At 41.7% G+C, this 19,207-nt stretch overlaps 1 protein-coding gene and 1 long non-coding RNA gene across 2 annotated transcripts in view; both read left to right on the top strand.

The window, feature by feature from the left end:
- LOC103363792 (uncharacterized) overlaps positions 1 to 311 on the top strand; it is a 20,863-nt gene extending 20,552 nt beyond the window's left edge. The window contains exon 3 of the long non-coding RNA XR_520514.1: positions 13 to 311. This is a non-coding gene — a long non-coding RNA (uncharacterized LOC103363792). The remainder of the gene's footprint in view (positions 1 to 12) is intronic.
- A 4,983-nt stretch (positions 312 to 5,294) lies between these two features.
- On the top strand, positions 5,295 to 10,376 carry rnmt (RNA (guanine-7-) methyltransferase). Its single transcript, XM_008290565.1, has 10 exons — positions 5,295 to 5,438; positions 5,544 to 5,673; positions 5,784 to 5,909; positions 8,589 to 8,704; positions 8,809 to 8,990; positions 9,172 to 9,336; positions 9,440 to 9,557; positions 9,691 to 9,792; positions 9,877 to 9,910; positions 10,209 to 10,376. The coding sequence occupies exons 1-10, from the start codon at positions 5,295 to 5,297 to the stop codon at positions 10,244 to 10,246; spliced, it is 1,155 nt and encodes a 384-aa protein (XP_008288787.1). The 3' UTR covers positions 10,247 to 10,376.
- Positions 10,377 to 19,207: the final 8,831 nt, after the last annotated feature.

The following is a 19,207-nucleotide window of genomic DNA, read 5'->3' as shown; positions in this document are numbered from 1 at the left end:
GGGCTCTGTGAGCTGTGAGGCCACCCAGGGCTCCCAGACTCCGGTCTCAGAGACACTGAGGAGAGACCAGTGTTCCCAGTCCTGACCTCCCTCAGTGGAACATCACACTGGTCTCACTCGGCTGCAGTCATTAACTCTGCCTCTTGCTTCTTGTCTGTCTCTTTCTTTCTCATTGATCACGTTTTGCAGAGTTTTGCAGTTTTGATTATTTCAATAAAAACTTCTTCATCAAGTCACTTGTTTTCATATATTGCTGTGACAGAAACAAGTCTTGCTGTCTAAATGTTTCCATTAAATCCAGAATAAAGTCAGTTCAACTGGGGTTTTAACTAACATTTGACATTACGTCAGAAACAGTGACTTAAAAATGCTAACTAAAAAAAGAAAATTTAAACACCAAAAACTTTAGAATTATTCTGTTTCAACCTTGATGAGAGAAAAAATCATGCATTGTTGTTCTTGTTATTGTAACTAAAGAATCACATCTAGAAATATTTCAAGAAAAACATTTATTGTGTTTGAAAATGTAAAATGGTTTAATTTCAATAGAATATTTACACACACACATTTTTTTTTATTAAAATAAATTTAAAAATAAACTTATGGTGAATGAAGAACAAAATAGTTTCATTGTGTTTATATGTATTTTTCTCCTTCTCAACTCATCTGCATTAGACATAGTTTAATCAGGCTTTAAATATGTTTTTCTTATTCCTACAAATACCCTTTTATTTCTTGCAGTATTTTTGCTTTAAGAACTTCACTGTTCGTTTGTTTGACAATTCATCTGCAAAAGCTGAAATAAACAACTGTTATCATGTTCTGCTGGTTTTCAGTGTTGATGTTGTGGCTGCATCAATACTAACTGAGTTTTATGGTGTAAATATTTAAAAGAATTTGATAGAGATTCTGATGGTGTTGCTCTAACTGATAGTTTTGTTTGTTTTTGGACCTACACTTGTGTTGGTTCATGTGGAGTTATATTTGAACCATTTTCTTCCCCTCAAAGAATCTTCAAGTTGGAACTTTGCTGCATGTTTCTGCATATTTCAGACACATCAACATAATGTGTCATTGAGTATCCATTAAAAAAAAGACTGTGCAGGATGATAATGTGACAGTTGTTTTGTTCAGTCCATCCCTCCAGCAGAACTCCTCAGTTGTTCACAGAGCAGCTGAGTTTGCAGGTCTGGCCGCAACTGAAACCCACATTTATCTGCTCACTGAGGTTTCTTTCAGTTTCTGGAGCTTTCAGCCACATCTGCTAGCCTTCTTTAATGGATTCACTCACTCAGTTTTATACCGCTAAAATGATGTGAAGGAAATCCATCATGAAGGCTCCCAGGATGAGGCTGAAAGCTTCAGAAACAAACAACTATTTAGTATATCTTTGAAAATGAAACTATCGACACGTTCAGGAGAAGAACGAACACATTGTTAGATAGAACATTTCTTTTTCATGAAAAGTTAAACATCAAGGTAAAGAGCAGGATTTGAACCATGAACATACTAATTACATGAAGAACATCTCAAACCACTTAAGCACAGAGACACTTGTTTTCAACTGTCTCCATTCAGGTCAGAGGCACAGATGACAAACATATGGCTGTAAACACATGATTCCAGTTGGATCTCAGTATAAACGTGTTCAGACTGAAACTCACAAGTCTTCACATTTGGTTTGATCTTTCTCTCTCCTGCTTGTTGCGGCTGCTCAGCGCTAAAGATGGTCAAGTGGAGAAGGATGGAGACCATCAACAACGAGATGTTGGGTCGCGCCCGGGCTGGATAGATTCAGGTCAGTCACTGTGTGTGTGTGTGTGTGTGTGTGGGATGAATGAATGTGTGAGAACAAAACTGCCAAATAAAACAAACTCCAAAAACCAAACCCAAACTCTAAAAAGTAAACCAAACTTAAACTGCGTCTTTGCGTTTGCGTATCGTCGAGTTTCCAGTTTCACTTCACGGAGACACTTGAAGGGAGACAATAAGTCAAGGCAAGAAAGCTAGCTGGCTCAGGTAAACATCTAGCTTTTACTGCTTGGAGCAATATTAGCTTGTTTCCAACTCACACTTTTGTCTGAAATTATTCACATCTAAATCCAAAACAGTGCTTGTATTTGTTTTAAACTATGATGTGTTCAGTGATGCAAGTGTTTGGAGATCAGGCTCAAATCAACGGCAAAACCACACAAGACAAACACAGTGTCACTCATAACAACCACGAAGAGACTCAAAAGGGCCACAGAAACCTGCAAACCTATCACAAATATCACTAAAACATACTCAATGATCTCTACGGAATAACAGAAAGATACAAAACCACTAAATAGACTAGATAAACACGAAACATGCAAAAGTAACACAAAACAACTGTAAAGTGACACTTTTGTGTCGTCTCATAGATGTTTGGTGTTTTTGTCGCTGGTTTGAGTCTCTACATGTTTGTTTTATGTGGTTTTGTGCTAATTTTTATTTATCTTTCATGGTTCTTTTGAGTCCCGTCTGCATCTTTCTAACCCGAGATTCTGTCACCATTTCATTTGACTGTGTGACTGAAAGAGTTTTTGAAGTTCTGCATCATATAAACTAATGTTCAGCTCCATTCTGGCGTCCGAACAAGGATTTTAAAACACAAAGAAAAATTGTACATTGACAGAGGTGTTATGTTAGTTCAGGTGTTTAGACCCAAACCTGCCAACCAGGTGATCCCAGGTTCAGTACCAGCTGCTCTTTGGGGCAATAATTATTTGCGGTCAGCAGCAAAGTTTAATTTAAATGTTGAGGTTTAAATCAAGTTTGAGCTTCATGCAGTTTTTGATATCCAGTCTGATCTGTTTCAATGTTTTATTGCCAAAGAAACGAAACAAGACGAATTCTATTTACACAGTAATATTTAAATCAATGAGTTCATTATAGAACATTAGCTGGAGTTTTGTACTTTCTGCAGTTTAAAAGGCTGTTTTGTGCAAAGTAATACTTTTCAGTTACACAAGAAATTTTATGTCCGTTGTAACTGGTTTTGTTTGATTTTCCAAATGATTGAGCTTATGTTAATCTGTAGGAGCAAATAAAAGAAAAAATATACACAAATATTGCACATGAATCCAGATATGCCAAATAAAAGCTGTATAAATTCACTCAGTAAAGTTTTCAACGTCATCTTGTGTGTGCAGATTAGTCTCCTGAACACCTGCAGGAAGAATTCACAGCCCCACCTGCTGGACATTCACTGTCACTACAGCAGCACGATGTTAAAAATACTAAATGCAAGCTGGATATGACAATAAACTGGATGAAGAGTTTGCTGACTTATCAGATTTTTTTTTTTTTCGGGGGGGGGGGTTCTGAGTGTATCACCCTAATTTTGGCCTGCTACTATATGTGAAAGTCAAGTCAACCGTCTGTTAAGCATTGTTTAATTCTTAATTTCTGCATCCAGCACCTGCTTTTGTTTTTTCAATTAAATAAATTCCCGTTGAGTGACTGACTTCTTGGCCGATCTTAACGGAACGCTTCAAAAACTTTCCTTTGTGTCCGCCTGTACTTTATGGTGTCTATTGATGATGAAAATGACGAAATATTCTAATTTTAGTTCATTTGTTAACGGAGTTTGGTGTAATAGCAGATGTGATAGCGTTGGTGGAAAAAAAAAACGTTCTCCGTCAGCCGATAATAAACGTGATCTACTTATTGATCAGACGTGTTGTGATAACTAGACTGAGGATTATGTATAATCGATAAAATGATCCGACTGGAGCACAGAAACCTGCCCTCTTTTCTGATTCACCTGTTTAACTGTTTACATCGTCGCCATGTTGTCACTTGCGACGCAGAAATATGACGTAAGCACAGCCGGACGCTGCTCAGAGCGCACGCGTTGTGTTATCCGGAGCACCGTGAGTTGATTGTTTATGTTGTAACGTTTAACGTATTTCGCCGTTACCGCCGACTTTACCGGTTTGTTTACTGCCTGCTGACAGTTTAAACCCAGTCGGTGGTTCCGAGTGATACAGTTAATCTCAGCCAGAGTTTCATTGAAATAACAGAGCTGTTAGCTGTTAGCCTGCTAGCTGCGAACATTAGCGGTTATTAGCAGGATGTAAGCAACATCAGAGCAGCTTAGTGCTAATGGTTTAACCACAGGCAGCCACAGCTAATAAACCAGTTAACTCTAACCTAAACCCGCTGGTGTAGCTGAGTTGTAATTGAAATACTGCTTGTTTCGGCTGCTACACCACTTAAGTGACTTTAATTGGTTTTATTTGGGTGTCCAGTAGCTGTACTGTAACAGTCGCTACTCCTCTTTAATATTTTATCAATGCTTCAATTACACATCAAAACACCTCCATCACATTAACACTCACGAAAAGTAATCAAATAGGTCAGTATAGAGACCAATTTACTGTTGATTGAGAGCTGCAACGATTCATCAAGTTGGTTGTCAGCTATAAAGCTAATCGCCGTCTATTTTTACACCTGTTGTTTTTCGTTTGGACCTGGTTTTATGTGGGCTACCTGCAAAAACTCGCAGTGAAATTCCCCCCCATTTTTATTTATTTTTTTTGCATTTACTCGAGTAGAATAAAGGTTTCACAAAAATCTGACTCTTTAGTCTCTCCAGCATAATGTAGTCCAAAGCTGACCAGTCTGTATGTAGTGGGTTTTGTTCTAGACCTTGTCTAATGTGATCTACATTATTGTTGTTTTTTTTTTTAAGTAGTGAAAACTTTTTTTTTTTTTGCATTTTCACTAATAGAATATAGGTTTCATAAATGAAAACGTTAGTTTCAGACAGCATTCAGTGTTTATCCTAAATTTCTAACATAGTTTTGCATCATTAAAAAATGAGGAGAAAAAATGTGGAATCTGTTGAGTTTCTTTTTCTGTTAACTCTTGGATCGGATCCTGACTTCAATGTTGTATTAAAACATACCATTTATCTTACTAGCGAGACAGCTTTTAATACTTCAAAATCCTATGAGTTTAACTTATTCAGCACCAACTTAGGATAAATTATGTGAAACACTGCACTCAGATCTAACCGTACAGCACCTATAACTATGTCTCATTAATTCCTTTCATCCAGTCATGACTTATTCAAGTTACTGCAGTAGTTTTGCAGTGTCCCTTTTTATACGCATGCTGATGCACTGTGTTTATATTATTTTTGCATTTGAATTGTCCACAATAATACCCTCTCCGGGATGATAAAACCCTTAATTGTGAACTATTTTTACCTGAGAGCGTTTTTTCTTATTATTCTGTCTTTGTCTCATCTCCTCTGTGTGCAGATGGAGCTTGAGTCTCTCCGGACAGACGTGGAGAAGGAGGGAGGAAAGGAGGAGGATGAGGAGGAGAAGAAAGGAGGACAAAAGGCAGGGACGAAGAGGAGACATGAAGATGAGGAGGAGGAGACGTCACCCACCAAGAAGCTGGTGCATTTACTGATTATCAGTTTACTGAGAGCAGATGGTGGTCAGACGTGTAGGAAGCATTTTGAACAACTGAGCCAAATCGCTAATGTGTTTTTGATTTGTCAGGCGACTGATCACAGCGTGAAGGTGGCGACTCACTACAACAGGCTGCAGGAAGTCGGTCTGGCGGCTCGAAGTCAAAGTAGAATCTTCTTCATGAGGAACTTTAACAACTGGCTGAAGAGCGTTCTCATTGGTAACTGATCAGTAATAAGTACTCTTTTATCAATGTGAAGGTTTTTACTGTTCAGTTTTTACTTACTGCAAGATATAATGAACCAGTGCTTCACTTCCTTTGATCGACAGGTGAGATCCTGGAGCAGGTGAGGGAGGCGGGACCTCAGCAGGTGTCTGTGTTGGACCTCGGCTGTGGCAAAGGAGGAGACCTGCTGAAGTGGAGAAGAGGAGGGATAAATCACCTGGTCTGTGCAGGTAATCACTGGCGATCAAGTTTTTTTCCTCGTCATTTAATATTTAGCAGTTCCCCATGCTACTTACACACCTAAATATTGTCCAGTGTTTCCTCTACATTCATTTAGGAGTGGCGGGCCGCCATTCCTTAATCCTAGCCACCACTCCTTCAAATTTCTTTCTTTTTTTTTTGTTATTGTCGCAAATACACCACCACCGCATGTCTCCACCGTCACAGCAGAGTCCTGCACTGGGCTGGGTGCTCGTGACTACTACGGTAAACTACAGATAGCTATCTTGCTCAGTCTCTACTCTCTGGGGGTTAATACAATGGTAATTGCTCGCGAGAGCGCGGCCTTGAAAGTGACGCTGTTTATTCCTCTAATAGAAAAGACCGCATGAGAAAAAAATGACTTGGTTTCATCTTGGACAAATCTGACATTAGAACGCCCTAGTTAACTCTTTGTAAAGTCATCTTTGGTCGCACACCGATCTGAGCACCTCGGCCACCAACAGCAGCGAGCGCAGCCTGCTATGTGGAGCGTTCAGGGAACATCGTAAATTGTAGAGTCTATCAATAAGAAAGTGTTCAGCTGGTCATGTGTTTTGCCTGTGACAAGATGGGAAGTGCGAACAAATGAGAAAGTTGGTCGCACCGGTTAAAAAAAAAATAAAAAATTTAAAAAGGAGTTAGTCTGGAGTCCTGCATGGACTTCCATGTGGCACAAGTGTTGTTCGGTAAACAGCTATTATGCAATGACGTATGGCGTGGCTCTAACTTGGCTCCTGGCCAATGGAAAAGCAACCGGTTCTTTGGAGGTGCCAGATTTTAACCAACTAAGCACTGGAACTAGCACCAGCACAGAACTAGCATCTGGTTCTTCTTGGTGGAAAAGGGGTAGAGTCAGAGGAGGGTCGTCTTGGAGAATAGGGCAGCAACTTACTGGAGAAAAGGTAGACTTATTAGCTTAAGGTAACTCAGAATAGATTTTACAAGTTAAATAGACTTTCGCAACAACATTGATGGCCTGCTATTGTTACATAACATATCGGTATCTTAAGTTAATTGGGCCCGGGGCCGCCCAGTGTCACGAATGTGAGTAAACTAACTGATAGCATTTAGCTTATACAAGCACATATGTAATGCTATGAGATGACTTGTTGTAAATATACGGTAAACAAATAACATTGAATTGAATTGAACTGAATTATACCTACACACCATGATGGAACTGCTGACTGCATCTTCAGATGAGTTTGTTCAAATATTTCTCTACGAAGAGTAAGACACCTGATGAAAGTGACGCTAGCCATCATTAGCCTTTTACTGACTCATAAATGATGATGGTCAGGTAAAAAATAGTGTAATAATATATCATTAGAAACAAACTAGAAACGTTTTTAAAATGATTAGAGTGTAGGAAAATGAGAGAAACTATCTCATTATTGTTTCTATTTGTAGGTGAAGACTGACTAGAGAAACAGGCTTCAGGGGATCAGCTTGCAGTATGTCTGCTGCTGAGCCTCTCCGAGAATTTCTCTGCAACAGAGCCTTAGATAAAAAAGAAAACTTACATTTATTTATTTTTTATTTTTATTTTTACATTCAGCCTTTAAAAAGCCATTTTTAATTGGCCATTCAATAAATTGGTTGTAAAAGTAAAATCTGCAGTCAAATGTCATTTGTTTACGTCGCCACGGCTCCCCACAGAGCCTGCCCCCGCTGCTGAAACAAATCCTAGAGGAAACACTGTTGGCGATGAGCTGTAATACCTGGTTGTGCCACTAGATGGGGTCTTTTACTGTTTAATACATTCCTGCTGTTTTCAGATCTGTACTGTAGATCAGGGCTCAAACTAGCAATTATTTTCATTATTTATTACTCTGTCAATTATTTTTTGGATTGACTTACTAGTTGTTTTTTTTTGGTATATATATTGTTAAAGATTTGTGAAACGTGTTGTTTTGTCCACAACTCAAGATATTAAGTTTGCTATCATAGAGGAGGGGGGAAAAAAGGAAATATTTACATGTAAGACGTTTGAACCAGAGATTTTAGATATTTTTCCTGATTAACTTACTATCAAAATAGTTGCAGATCAATTGAATCTTCACTCCATTTGTGTTTGTGTTTTGTTTGTGCTTCTCACATCAGTGAAACCAATGTAGAAACTAAATGGACCATGTATCTGAATCTGTTAATAAAGTAAATTACCTTATGAATATGTTCTTCTGCAGTGCAACAGAACATATTTACACAAACATGTTTTGTTGTATTAGACAAACTTTAAAGTTTCATTGCAATAGTGGAATAAACTGAAAAATTACTTTAAAAAATAACTTCAACAGATGAAAGTCTTTATTAGAAAATACTGGAAAAAAAGCTGACATTCAGATCACAATAAAAAAAAATGTCAATAACAAGAGATGTGAACAAATTATATATTTAAAGGTACTATGTTTTGTCAATTCATGTTGAATTTGATTTTCTTTGTCTGACTGGAATGTTTTTTTGGACATGTGCGGTTGTTGATGATCAGTCAAACAAGCTGAAAACATTCAGAATACACATCCTGGACTGCATAAAATAAGTAGTTCTCATCTCTTGTAGATCAACGTTGGACTGATTGAATCCTTGAACTATTTTTCTATTTGTCTGGTAAGAGATGTGAGGATTGTTTTATTGATTGGTGTTTGCAGATATAGCAGGAGTGTCTGTGGAACAGTGCCAGAGTCGGTATGACGACATGAAAAGGAAAAGTCACGCTAACGAGAGAATCTTCAGCGCCGAATTCATCACTGCAGACTGTTCCAAGGTTGAACCGCACCACATGCATCACTTCACTGATTCTAACACATTAAAGGAAGTCTTCTTCAACTGAAGTGATGACTGTGAGTGACCTGTGACCTCTGTACGCAGGAGTTGCTGTCGGAGAAGCTGGACGACGCTGAGCTGATGTTTGACATCTGCAGCTGTCAGTTTGTGTATCATTACTCATTTGAGAGCGAGCAGAAGGCCGACATGATGCTGAGAAACGCTTGTGAGCGTCTGAAGCCTGGAGGGTTCTTCATCGGAACGACGCCGGACGCCTTTGAACTCGTGTAAGACCACAGATGTCTTTTTTTTTGTTTTTTTTTTAAAACTCTAAATGCATCCTGACAGGACGTTTAGAGACCTCAGTTTGTGAAATGACTAGAAATCTCTTTGATTGTCTATTTGGACATATGTGAAGAACGCATAGAATAACTGTGTCACTGCTTCGTTCCTCCTTTTACTCTGCAGAAAGCGTTTGGAGGCGTCAGACTCTCTGTCGTTTGGCAATGAGGTTTTTAAAGTTTCCTTTCAGTCAAAAGGCGTCTATCCTCTGTTCGGATGTCAGTATCACTTCAGCCTCGAGGACGTTGTCAACGTTCCAGAGTTCCTCGTCTACTTTCCTCTGTTGGAACAGTAAGATCTGCTTTTTATTATGACTAAAGTCTGCAGTTGTCTACTGTAGATGTACTTTTTTTGGACGGGACTGTAACTCCATTTGTGTCTGTGTTTGGACCAGCATGGCAAAACGTTACAACATGCGTCTGGTGCTGAAGCAGAGGTTCTCTGAGTTCTTCGAGGAGAAAGTGAAGAAGGAGCAGCATCGCAGCCTCATGATGAAGATGATGGCTCTGGAGGTGAATTATCAATCAGTAATCAATGATAAATTCTGATGACACACACAGGATACAAACAGGACGTCATGCGGTTTATATGTGGACTAGACTGTGCAGTCAATGTGTGTTTTGGGTGTATTTGTGCCATTTCCAGCCATTTCCCTGCGAGGGTGGAGGTCGACCGGCTTCTGACAGCAGAGAAGAGTACTGCCATGCAAAAGAGCACTGTGGCAGAGCCGGAGTGAAACCTCCAGTGGTGAGTCTGCTGACGCCACACAGCTTCATCGTGGTTCAGAGTGTTTCGTCCTGTTTTTCTAACAGTGTGTTTGTTTGTGTGCAGGGAACTTTGAGCAGATCTGAGTGGGAGGCAACCAGTAAGTTTCTCTGTTGTCAAACATCATATTAACCCTCCGAACCCTAAAACCCACCAGTGGGTTTGAGAGGAATGATATCTTTACAAACCTGTTGAAGTGACACATGATCATCTAGAAACCGTAAAAATTACAATTACTGGATTTTCAGCCTACACAGTACTTGAACTTATGTCTCAGTTTCATTGGCGAAAATTAACCAGATCTAAGCCTAAAAGTGTGATATTTCTTCAACATCACTTACACATCACTTAGAAATGGATGAACTTGAACCTTCTCCTGTGTCTTCTGCCCCGTGCAGGTATCTACCTGGTGTTTGTCTTTCAGAAGATGTCCTGATGGTGACTTGCTTTGTGACCGCACTTGTTCTCCAGCGTGTTTGTACAGTGTTTCTGTTGTATCCGACTCGTTTTTGATAAAACTGTAATAGGTTTGTTGTCGAAATGAATTTAAACTACAATGAAACTCAGCTCCTCTTGTGTTTTGTTCATCAGAAAAGAGTGAAAATGAAATCAGGGTTAGATTATAGGGGACGTTATCACTTGAATATGCTCCATCTAGTAGAGGGTAGAACATGTAATTGGACTTTTTAACTAAAATTGATCACATCAGATGGAGGTTTGTATGAATGTGGAAAGATTATTGATACAAAAGAGAGTACAAGCAACAGGTTGAAAAAGTGTCATATTTTGTGGGGATTCAAGTTCAGTGGCAAAGCAGTAATATTTGTTATAAAGCTTAATCTCATTGCAGTTAATTACGTCTCATAGACAAGATTCAGTTCATGGGATATTTAGTAAAGACAGTAAAATAGATAATATGTTTTAGAAAATACTGTGGAAGATACATTTAGGTTTAAAAAAAACTGCTTAATACTAAACAGGAAGTGGCTCGTAACTAGGCCACACTTGCTCCGATCTGTTTTCCCCCTATAGGGAAAAGGTCATTCAATTCAATTCAATTCAATTCAATTTTATTTGTATAGCGCATATTTACAACAACAGTCATCTCATAGCGCTTCACAAAGGCAAAAACAGAAACACCCAACAATCCAAAACATCTGGATTCCCTATAAGCTTCAGCAGTCCGCAAGCAGTCCACAACAGTGGNTTTAAAGAAGCTGTGGAGTCAGCTAACTCAAAACAATGGATTAAAGCCATGGATGAAGAAATCCAGTCACTAAAAGAAAACAACACTTTTACCCTTACTCCACTGCCAAGGGGCAAGAAAACAGTGGGGGGCAAGTGGGTTTATTCTGTTAAGAGTGACATTGAAGGCAACGACAAGTATAAAGCAAGATTTGTAGCTAAAGGTTACAGCCAGAAGGAAGGGATTGACTATGGTGAGATCTTCTCCCCAACAGCTAACTTAACAAGCATAAGAATACTGCTACAAAAAGCAGCACAGGAGGACTTGTTACTCCATCAAATGGATGTGAAAACAGCGTACTTACACGCCCCCATTGATTATGAGATCTACACTGACCAACCAGAAGGTTATGAAGAAGGGAACAACTTGGTATGTAAACTAGAAAAATCCCTGTACGGGCTGAAACAGTCTGGCCGAAACTGGAATCGGGTTTTGCATGTCTACTTAACTGAAAATGGTTTCATACAGAACCCAGCAGACCACTGCGTTTACACCAAGGAGACAGAGCACGCGAAAACAATCATAATCATCTGGGTTGACGACTTAATAATTGCAGCAAGCAATGAAAAAGTTATGAAAAATGTGAAAGAGATGCTTTCAGCCAAGTTTAAAATGAAGGACCTAGGCAGACTCAAACACTTTCTGGGTATTGATTTTATTCAGTCTGATGGATGTGTAAAGATGTCACAAGAAGCATATGTCAACAAGATACTGGCAAGATTCAACATGCAGAACTGTAAACCCAGAGAAACTCCCTGTGATCAAAAATTAAACTACACAGAAGATGCTGTTAAGATGAAAGATGTGAAGATGTATAGAGAGGCTGTAGGCAGCCTTGTATATCTTACAACATGTACACGTCCCGATCTTAGTTTTGTGGTAAGCAAATTATCACAATATTTGAGCGGACCAACAGAGGAACAGTGGGTTACAGTGAAGCACGTTCTAAGGTACCTCAAAGGGACTGCAAACAAGGAGTTATGTTACAGAGGAAACAACAGTGAGAAGCTAGGTCTAGTAGCCTATAGTGATGCTGACTGGGCAGGTGACACCACCGACAGACGTAGCACTACAGGCTACTGCGTAAGCTTAAGTAAGAACAGTCCTTTAGTTTCGTGGAAAACTAAGAAACAGCCTACAGTAGCGCTCTCTACCTGTGAGGCAGAATACATGGCTCTAGCCTCCACAATGCAGGAGTGCATATATTTAGAGCAGTTACTGGAAGGTGTTGATGGTTACAAATACACCCAGACAGTAGTGTATGAGGATAATCAGGGAACTATCGCCTTAGCTAAAAACCCTGTGAGTCGACAAAGGTGCAAACACGTGGACATCAAATATCATTTTGTGAGATCCATTGTAAATGAAGGGAAGGTATGTTTGCTGTATTGCACTACTGAGGAAATGGTTGCTGACATTATGACCAAACCTGTTTCTAAGTTAAAACTGAGAAACTTTGCAAATACTTTGTTTGGTATCTAAAAGAGTGGAAGAGATCCACATCTGTATTGTAACTCAGTGTATATATCTATTTTTTTGTTTGGATTTATGCAACCTAAGTACAAGTGGGGGTGTTAAGAGATTTTACTGTGTACTGATGTTGTCTATGTAATTTGTAGTTCCCACCACAATGGAGCGCTAGTCAGAGCATTGTCTCGTCCATGGTTGGTTAGCGCGCCTTAAGTTTCTTCTTCTTCCTTTTTTTGTGAGTCTCATGGGAGAAAAACGGCTGTATTTTTGCCTCCAAAAATAAATATGCCAGAAGGGCTAAAGAAGATTATTTCCTCCGTCGCCTTTTCCCCTCGAGTTCAGCGCTGGTGATGCTGCATTGCTCAACAGAAAGAATATGTAAGGCACCACATAATTTAATACAAAAATAATAAACAAATTCAGCAAAGGCAAATGAATATAATTATACAAAAATCTAATGTTACAGTCTTCCTCTGCCACAGATGAAATGTCCACATTTCAATGAAATACCCCAAAGGTGTGCAAAACACACAACATGACCAGTAGAAACCGGAAAGCCTGTAAAACGTGTAAACAATATAACAGTTACAGACATCTGCAGAGAATGTTGTCTGCGACTCATTCAGTTTCTTTGTCAGGTTCGTGGCAGTTTGTGTTAAGTACTGTAGAACATCGAGAAACCAGAAAATGCAGGAAACAGTAACATGCAAGTGCTGCACAATAACAACGAGCACAAAGCATCCAAAATCAGCAGCAGGAAAAAAACAGATCATGTGACAAAGTCTCTGTACTTAAGTGGTAGACAAATCCTGCGTCCAGAGCGGGACACAACAGGATGGGCCACTGGGGAAGCAGGTGGGGCCACACTGGGCTGGGAAACAGTGGGAGAAGGGGGAGGAGAGGGTGGTGCACTCTGAGGAGCTGTCTCAACTGCAGGTGCTGACGTAGATTGCCCAGTCCGTGTTGGCACATGTGGAGGAGTAGGTGGGCAAAAAGGCAAAGCCCCTGACAAAGCAGTAACAGGAGGGGCTGCTAAGGGGGAATTGTCCAGTCCAGGTGAAAATGTCTCTGTCGGGATATTCTGCAAAGTCCCTTTGTAACATTTGAGTCTGTTATGGTGTACAATCCAAGTCCGTGAATGTGCTTTCCTAGGATCTGTAATCTCATAGGTAACACTGGGATGTCCGTCTTTTGTCATGCGCTTCAAAATGACAAATGGCCCTTTCCATCTTGGAGCCAGTTTGTTCATTTTCTGAGCTGGGTCATCCAGGAGGACAAGGTCCCCTGGCTCGTGTGGGTGAAAAACAACCTTCTTGTCATATTGTGACTTTTGACACAACTTACGAAGTGCTGAGGTGTGAGCTGCACCTGCAAATGCATGTGTCAGGCATGAAGTAAGGTAAGTAGCATAAGCTGCAGGTGTACCTGGTGTAGGTGAAGTCACTGTTGGGCTACAGTTCAATATAACATCCAGTGGCAAGTTAGGCTCCCTGCCATGCACCAGGAAGAATGGGGAAAACCCTGTGCTTGAATGTACACTAGAGTTATATGCAAGTTCCACTTGTGGAAGAAACTGATCCCATTCACCACCAGTTTGTGCTATGTATTTAGCCAGTTGGTCCTTCAGAGTCCTGTTCAGCCTCTCCACCATGCCATCTGACTGTGAATGATATGGAGTGGTGCGTGTTTTTGTTATCCCTAGCAACTGGCACAGATGTTTGATAAGGTCCGATTCAAACTGTCTTCCCTGATCTGTGTGAATTGACTCAGGCACACCATGTTGTCTGACATAGTCTTCAAAAATTATTTTTGCTACTGTAACAGCACGTTGGTCTTTCATTGGAAACAAGTTTGCATAGCGTCTGAAATAGTCTGTAATGACCAAAGCATACCTATTGCCCTGAGATGTCACCGGTAACTCAGTGATATCAGCAGCAACTTTCTGAAAGGGTCTGTCTGCGTAGATAGGTTGAAGCGGAGCACGTTCACGAGGTATAGGGGAACCTCTTTTTTGACAAGGGAGGCATTCAGTACAAAAAGTGTGCACATCACGAGCAATGTAAGGCCAGCAACAGATACGTCTAGCTCTCTGAAGTGTGCGTTCTGCATTCAAATGCCCGCTCAGCTGATTCCCATGTAAGGCACTTAATGCTGTGGGGACAAGTGCTTTTGGCAGAACAACTTGAAAGTTCACAGGTGAGTGGGGACTCCGTTTAATCTTTCTACAGAGAATCCCCTGTCTAATGGTAAGGTTGGGATACTCATGCCACAGTTTTCTCAATGAAGGAGAGGAGTTCCTCAGTTTACCAATAGGGGGCCTGTTTGCACTGTCTTGTACCCAGGAAATGACCGTACTAAGACATTCATCATTTTGTTGCTGTCGTTTTAAGTGGTCAGAGTCAATAGACAGTGTACTGCCAACGTCCTGAGTTAGATTGTCATCTGTGTCAGTGTCCGCAGCAGTATGTGTGTCAGTGACAGCCACAGTAACACACTGCTCAGTTTTGTCAATGTTGTTTGTATTGGGACGCCTGGACAAGGCATCAGCGTTGGCATGCTGTTTACCTGCCCGATGTGTGATAGTGTAGTCATAGACATCCAGTTCAAGGATCCATCTACTGCGTCTACCTGTGGGGTCGTTATCCACTGGGGTTTTCTTCAGGCTCAGTAGAGGCCAATGATCTGAGATCACCACAAAGGAACTGCCTGAAAGAAAGTGTTTAAAATGTCTCACAGACCAAACAACTGCAAACAGTTCCCGATCAAAAGTTGACCATTTCCTTTCTGAGGGACTTAGGGTGTGGCTCGCATAGGCAATAACATGTTCTTTATTGTCCTGTTTCTGGGCTAATACTGACCCAATGCCCTCTAGTGACGCATCAGTATATAACAAGAAAGGTTGGGAAAAAATAGGGTGTGCCACAACTGGTGGGTTTGTAAGAGCATGTTTTAGTGATTGAAAAGCATCCTCACACTCAACTGTCCATCTAAAAGTAGCACCTTTGTGAGTTAGTGAGTGGAGTGGAGAGGTAATGATAGAAAAGTTTCTAACAAACCTACGATAGTAGGAGCACAGTCCGACAAATGCTCTCACTTCTGTGACAGTCCTGGGGGTTGGCCACTTGCGTACCTTTTCCAGGTTCTTCGCATCTGGCTGGAGTCCATGGCTGGAGACAACGTGTCCAAGAAAAGTCACTTCAGTTTGGGCTAGGTGACATTTCTTTGCTTTTAGTTTAAGACCAGCTGATCTGAACCGGTCAAAAACTTCACCAAGGGTCTTGAGGTGGTCACTGAAGGTTTGGCTAAAGACTAGCACATCATCTAAGTAGATGAGGCAGTCTTTCCAATGCAAGCCGTGAAGGACTAGTTCCATTAGTCTCTGGAAAGTCGGGGGAGCATTCGTCAGTCCCATGGGCATAACTTTGAACTGATAAAGGCCGCTCCCAGTGTTGAATGCTGCCTTCTCTCTGTCCTGTGGCTCGAGCTCAACCTGCCAATAACCACTTGACAAGTCCATGGTGCTGAACCAACAGGAGCCTGACAGGCTGTCGAGTGCCTCTGCTGGACGTGGGAGGGGGTATGATGATAGTGGCTGCATTCAGCTTCCTGTAATCAATGCAGAATCGATAGGTACCATCCTTCTTACGTACCAAAACAACCGGGGAGGACCATGGGCTGTAGCTCTCTTCGATGACGTCCTGTTCCAGGAGCTGTTGGACTTGCCTGTCGATCTCCGCTCGGGTGTTTGGGGAGGCCCGGTACGCTCTCTGCTTGATTGGGGGAGTGTCCCCAGTCCTGATACTGTGCTTAACTCGGTCTGTTCGTCCATAGTCATGGTCATGTGCACTAAACACATCACAGTAAGATAAAAGCAAAGCCCGGAGCTGTTGTCTCTGATCAGTCGCTAAAGCAGAGTCATTTAGGTTAACGTCTGGCAACAACTGTTGTGTAGAAGATATGAGTGGTAACTGCATCCACATTGGTCTCAACTAAGCAGTACTCATCATCACTATCCTGGCCTAGGGGATAAAAATCACCTAGTTTAGTGTCACTGGGTACGTGTAAGTCAGAGGTAGTTGGATTCAAACTCTAACATAGGTAAAACCTGCCTGAACTGGAGCAATCGTACGTGCGGCCAGCAAGCCGTGGGAACTGGGTGGTCCTGGTTCAATAATACCAGCATAGTCCACATCAAAATCAGGCACACCGATGGTGGGCTGTACTTGAGCTAGAACAGTTAGTTGTGACATGGCAGGCACTAAGAGTGGGGTCACAGTAATGGCATTGAAACTTAAAGGGGCTGTCTCTGTAGCACACAAAAGGGGAACACTGGCACGGTTACCCACTTTGAGGACACCTTCTTTCAGATCTAAGACAGCAAAATGTGCGAGTAAGAAGTCCCAGCCTAATATGACAGGCTGTGTAACATTCCTGACTACCTGGACTGTGTGTGTAAACATCTCACTACCAAGCCTCACATTCATAGAGAGAGAGCCTAGGTTGTCTAAATAGTCGCCCGTCACAGCTCGAGGGACAACCTGAGGTCGCTGTAGTAGTTTCGTTCTCAGAGAGGGGATGGACAATCTAAAGGCTTCACTAATCAGAGAGAGGTCTGAGCCAGAATCTATGTACACTTTTGTAGCAACATTTTCAATAATGGCCAGTACATAGTGTGTGAATGCCCTTGGTTTGGACTGCTGTACTGATTTGGTCTGGGCCTCTTCACTAGAAGCAGACACTTGGCCCTCAGCGCCTGCTACCATTCGTTTCCCTGTTTGTAGTGGTCTTCCCTAAAGGTCACACGTTGATCTCTGTCATATGGTCGCCTGGAACGCCTGGAGAAGCTGTAGGCGCTGTGGGACCCGCTGGACTGGTGGTAGGTGGGTGTAGATGAGCGGGCATCTCGAACAGGAGACACCGATGGGGTACGTCGATACCTCTCTCTGCCGCGGTCACCCCTGGAGTAATCGGAGTGGTCGCTGCGTTTGGAATGGCTCACATTGTGTTCTTGCAAAGCAATATGCAGCTTTAGAGCCTGAACATCTTTGGAAAGCTGCGTTATTGCATCAAAAAGTTCATCAGAACGGTCTGCCTGGCCCTTTTCATTTTTAGTGGACACCATAGCAGACAACGGCTCATCTCTGGGCACAGAAGGAGTAGCATAAGGTGTGGTACTCACTGGGAAAGGAGGCGGAAGGAGTCTCAGAGCCTCTTGGGCACGTTCACATTTACATGCCACTGCCAAAGCCTCTTCTAGTGTAGCTGCACCATGCTCATGACATTTTGATTGAAGAATAGGGTCAAGTCCAGCAACAAATCTTCTGAAGCGTTCCATGGCAATGGCTGCCTCTATATAGTTGGGAAAAGCTTCCATTACTAGCCTTGTGATTTCAGCAGCATAAACCTCTAATGGTTCTTTGGGCAGGCGTTGTCGTGCATTAACAAAAGTTTGAAAATGAAGCAAAAATTCTTTCCTGCCAAAAACATCACTGAGTTTTGCCACACATTGTTCATAGTCCTGTTGAACCTGCGGTGAAAGTGACAGCCAATATGCTAACGCATCTCCACTAAGGCGAGTGGGGAGTATGGTGGCAACATCTAGCTGCTGTCCATCTGCACAGGCTTTGACTGCAAGCTCCAATCTAGTTTTCCATAGAGCAAAGCTTTCTGTATCCTTACCGTGAAAACATGGCGGCAATTCCACTCGGTAGTGAACAACAGTTTTCGCGGTGTCCTGCGGGGCTGCCGCGCCCGCCGGAGCGTCGCCATTACCACGGGAGTTGTCCGTAACTTCTCCCTCCGGCGCCTGCTGCTGCTGCTGCTGTGACATGCTCAATTACTGTCCAACTAAAACGGTCACGCAGAAACTCTGGGTTTGCACACAAAGATCCGTAGAGAACGACCTCGTACCGCCCGGACAAGTTTTCCACCGACGTAGCTAGTTGACTGCCTTGGCTAGTTAGCATCGACGAAGACTAGCAAAAACACCGCTGCCACCAGTCTGTAACCCAGAAATGTTGAGCGGCTCACTCGTCTCCAGGCGTGGGTCAGTCGGGTTACAATTACTTTATGCTCGCGTTATGTTTTGCTATCTTCCGAGCTAAAAACTCACCACAACGGCAGGACAGTTCAGCAGCTGTTATTGGCAATCCAAAACCGACATGCGCTGCCCGCGCTTCACTCTCACCCTTCACTCCGTCCCTCCTTTTCTAAGCGCTGTACTAAAAACAATAGCAGGTAGGAACCAACATTTGGGACATAGAGCAGGGCATGAAGTAAACATAAAATAACAACATATCTGACTAAATACTTAATGAAAGAATATGTAAGGCACCACATAATTTAATACAAAAATAATAAACAAATTCAGCAAAGGCAAATGAATAGAATTATACAAAAATCTAATGTTACACTAACTTTACAAAAGACAAAGAAGAAGAAGACGACGACAATGACCGCCCGCTGGGAGCTGCTGCTGCCGGACCTCCTCCATCCTGCAGGTAGGACCGGTTTTTAGCGTTAAAAATGTCCGTGTATGTTTTTATTTCAAGGGCACTATTTTAGTTGAAATTACTGTGTAACGGTTTGGAGACATTTCTCGAAAAATGCTCAATATTTTTACCCATGAAGACAAAAATGTACACGGTTTTATGTTCAAGTTTAAAGCGTGTCAAGTAATAG

Source organism: Stegastes partitus, unplaced genomic scaffold (assembly GCF_000690725.1).
Source record: "Stegastes partitus isolate 25-593 unplaced genomic scaffold, Stegastes_partitus-1.0.2 Scaffold15, whole genome shotgun sequence".
NCBI classification, from domain to species: Eukaryota; Metazoa; Chordata; class Actinopteri; family Pomacentridae; genus Stegastes; species Stegastes partitus.
This window is presented reverse-complemented; position numbering and strand designations above follow the sequence as displayed.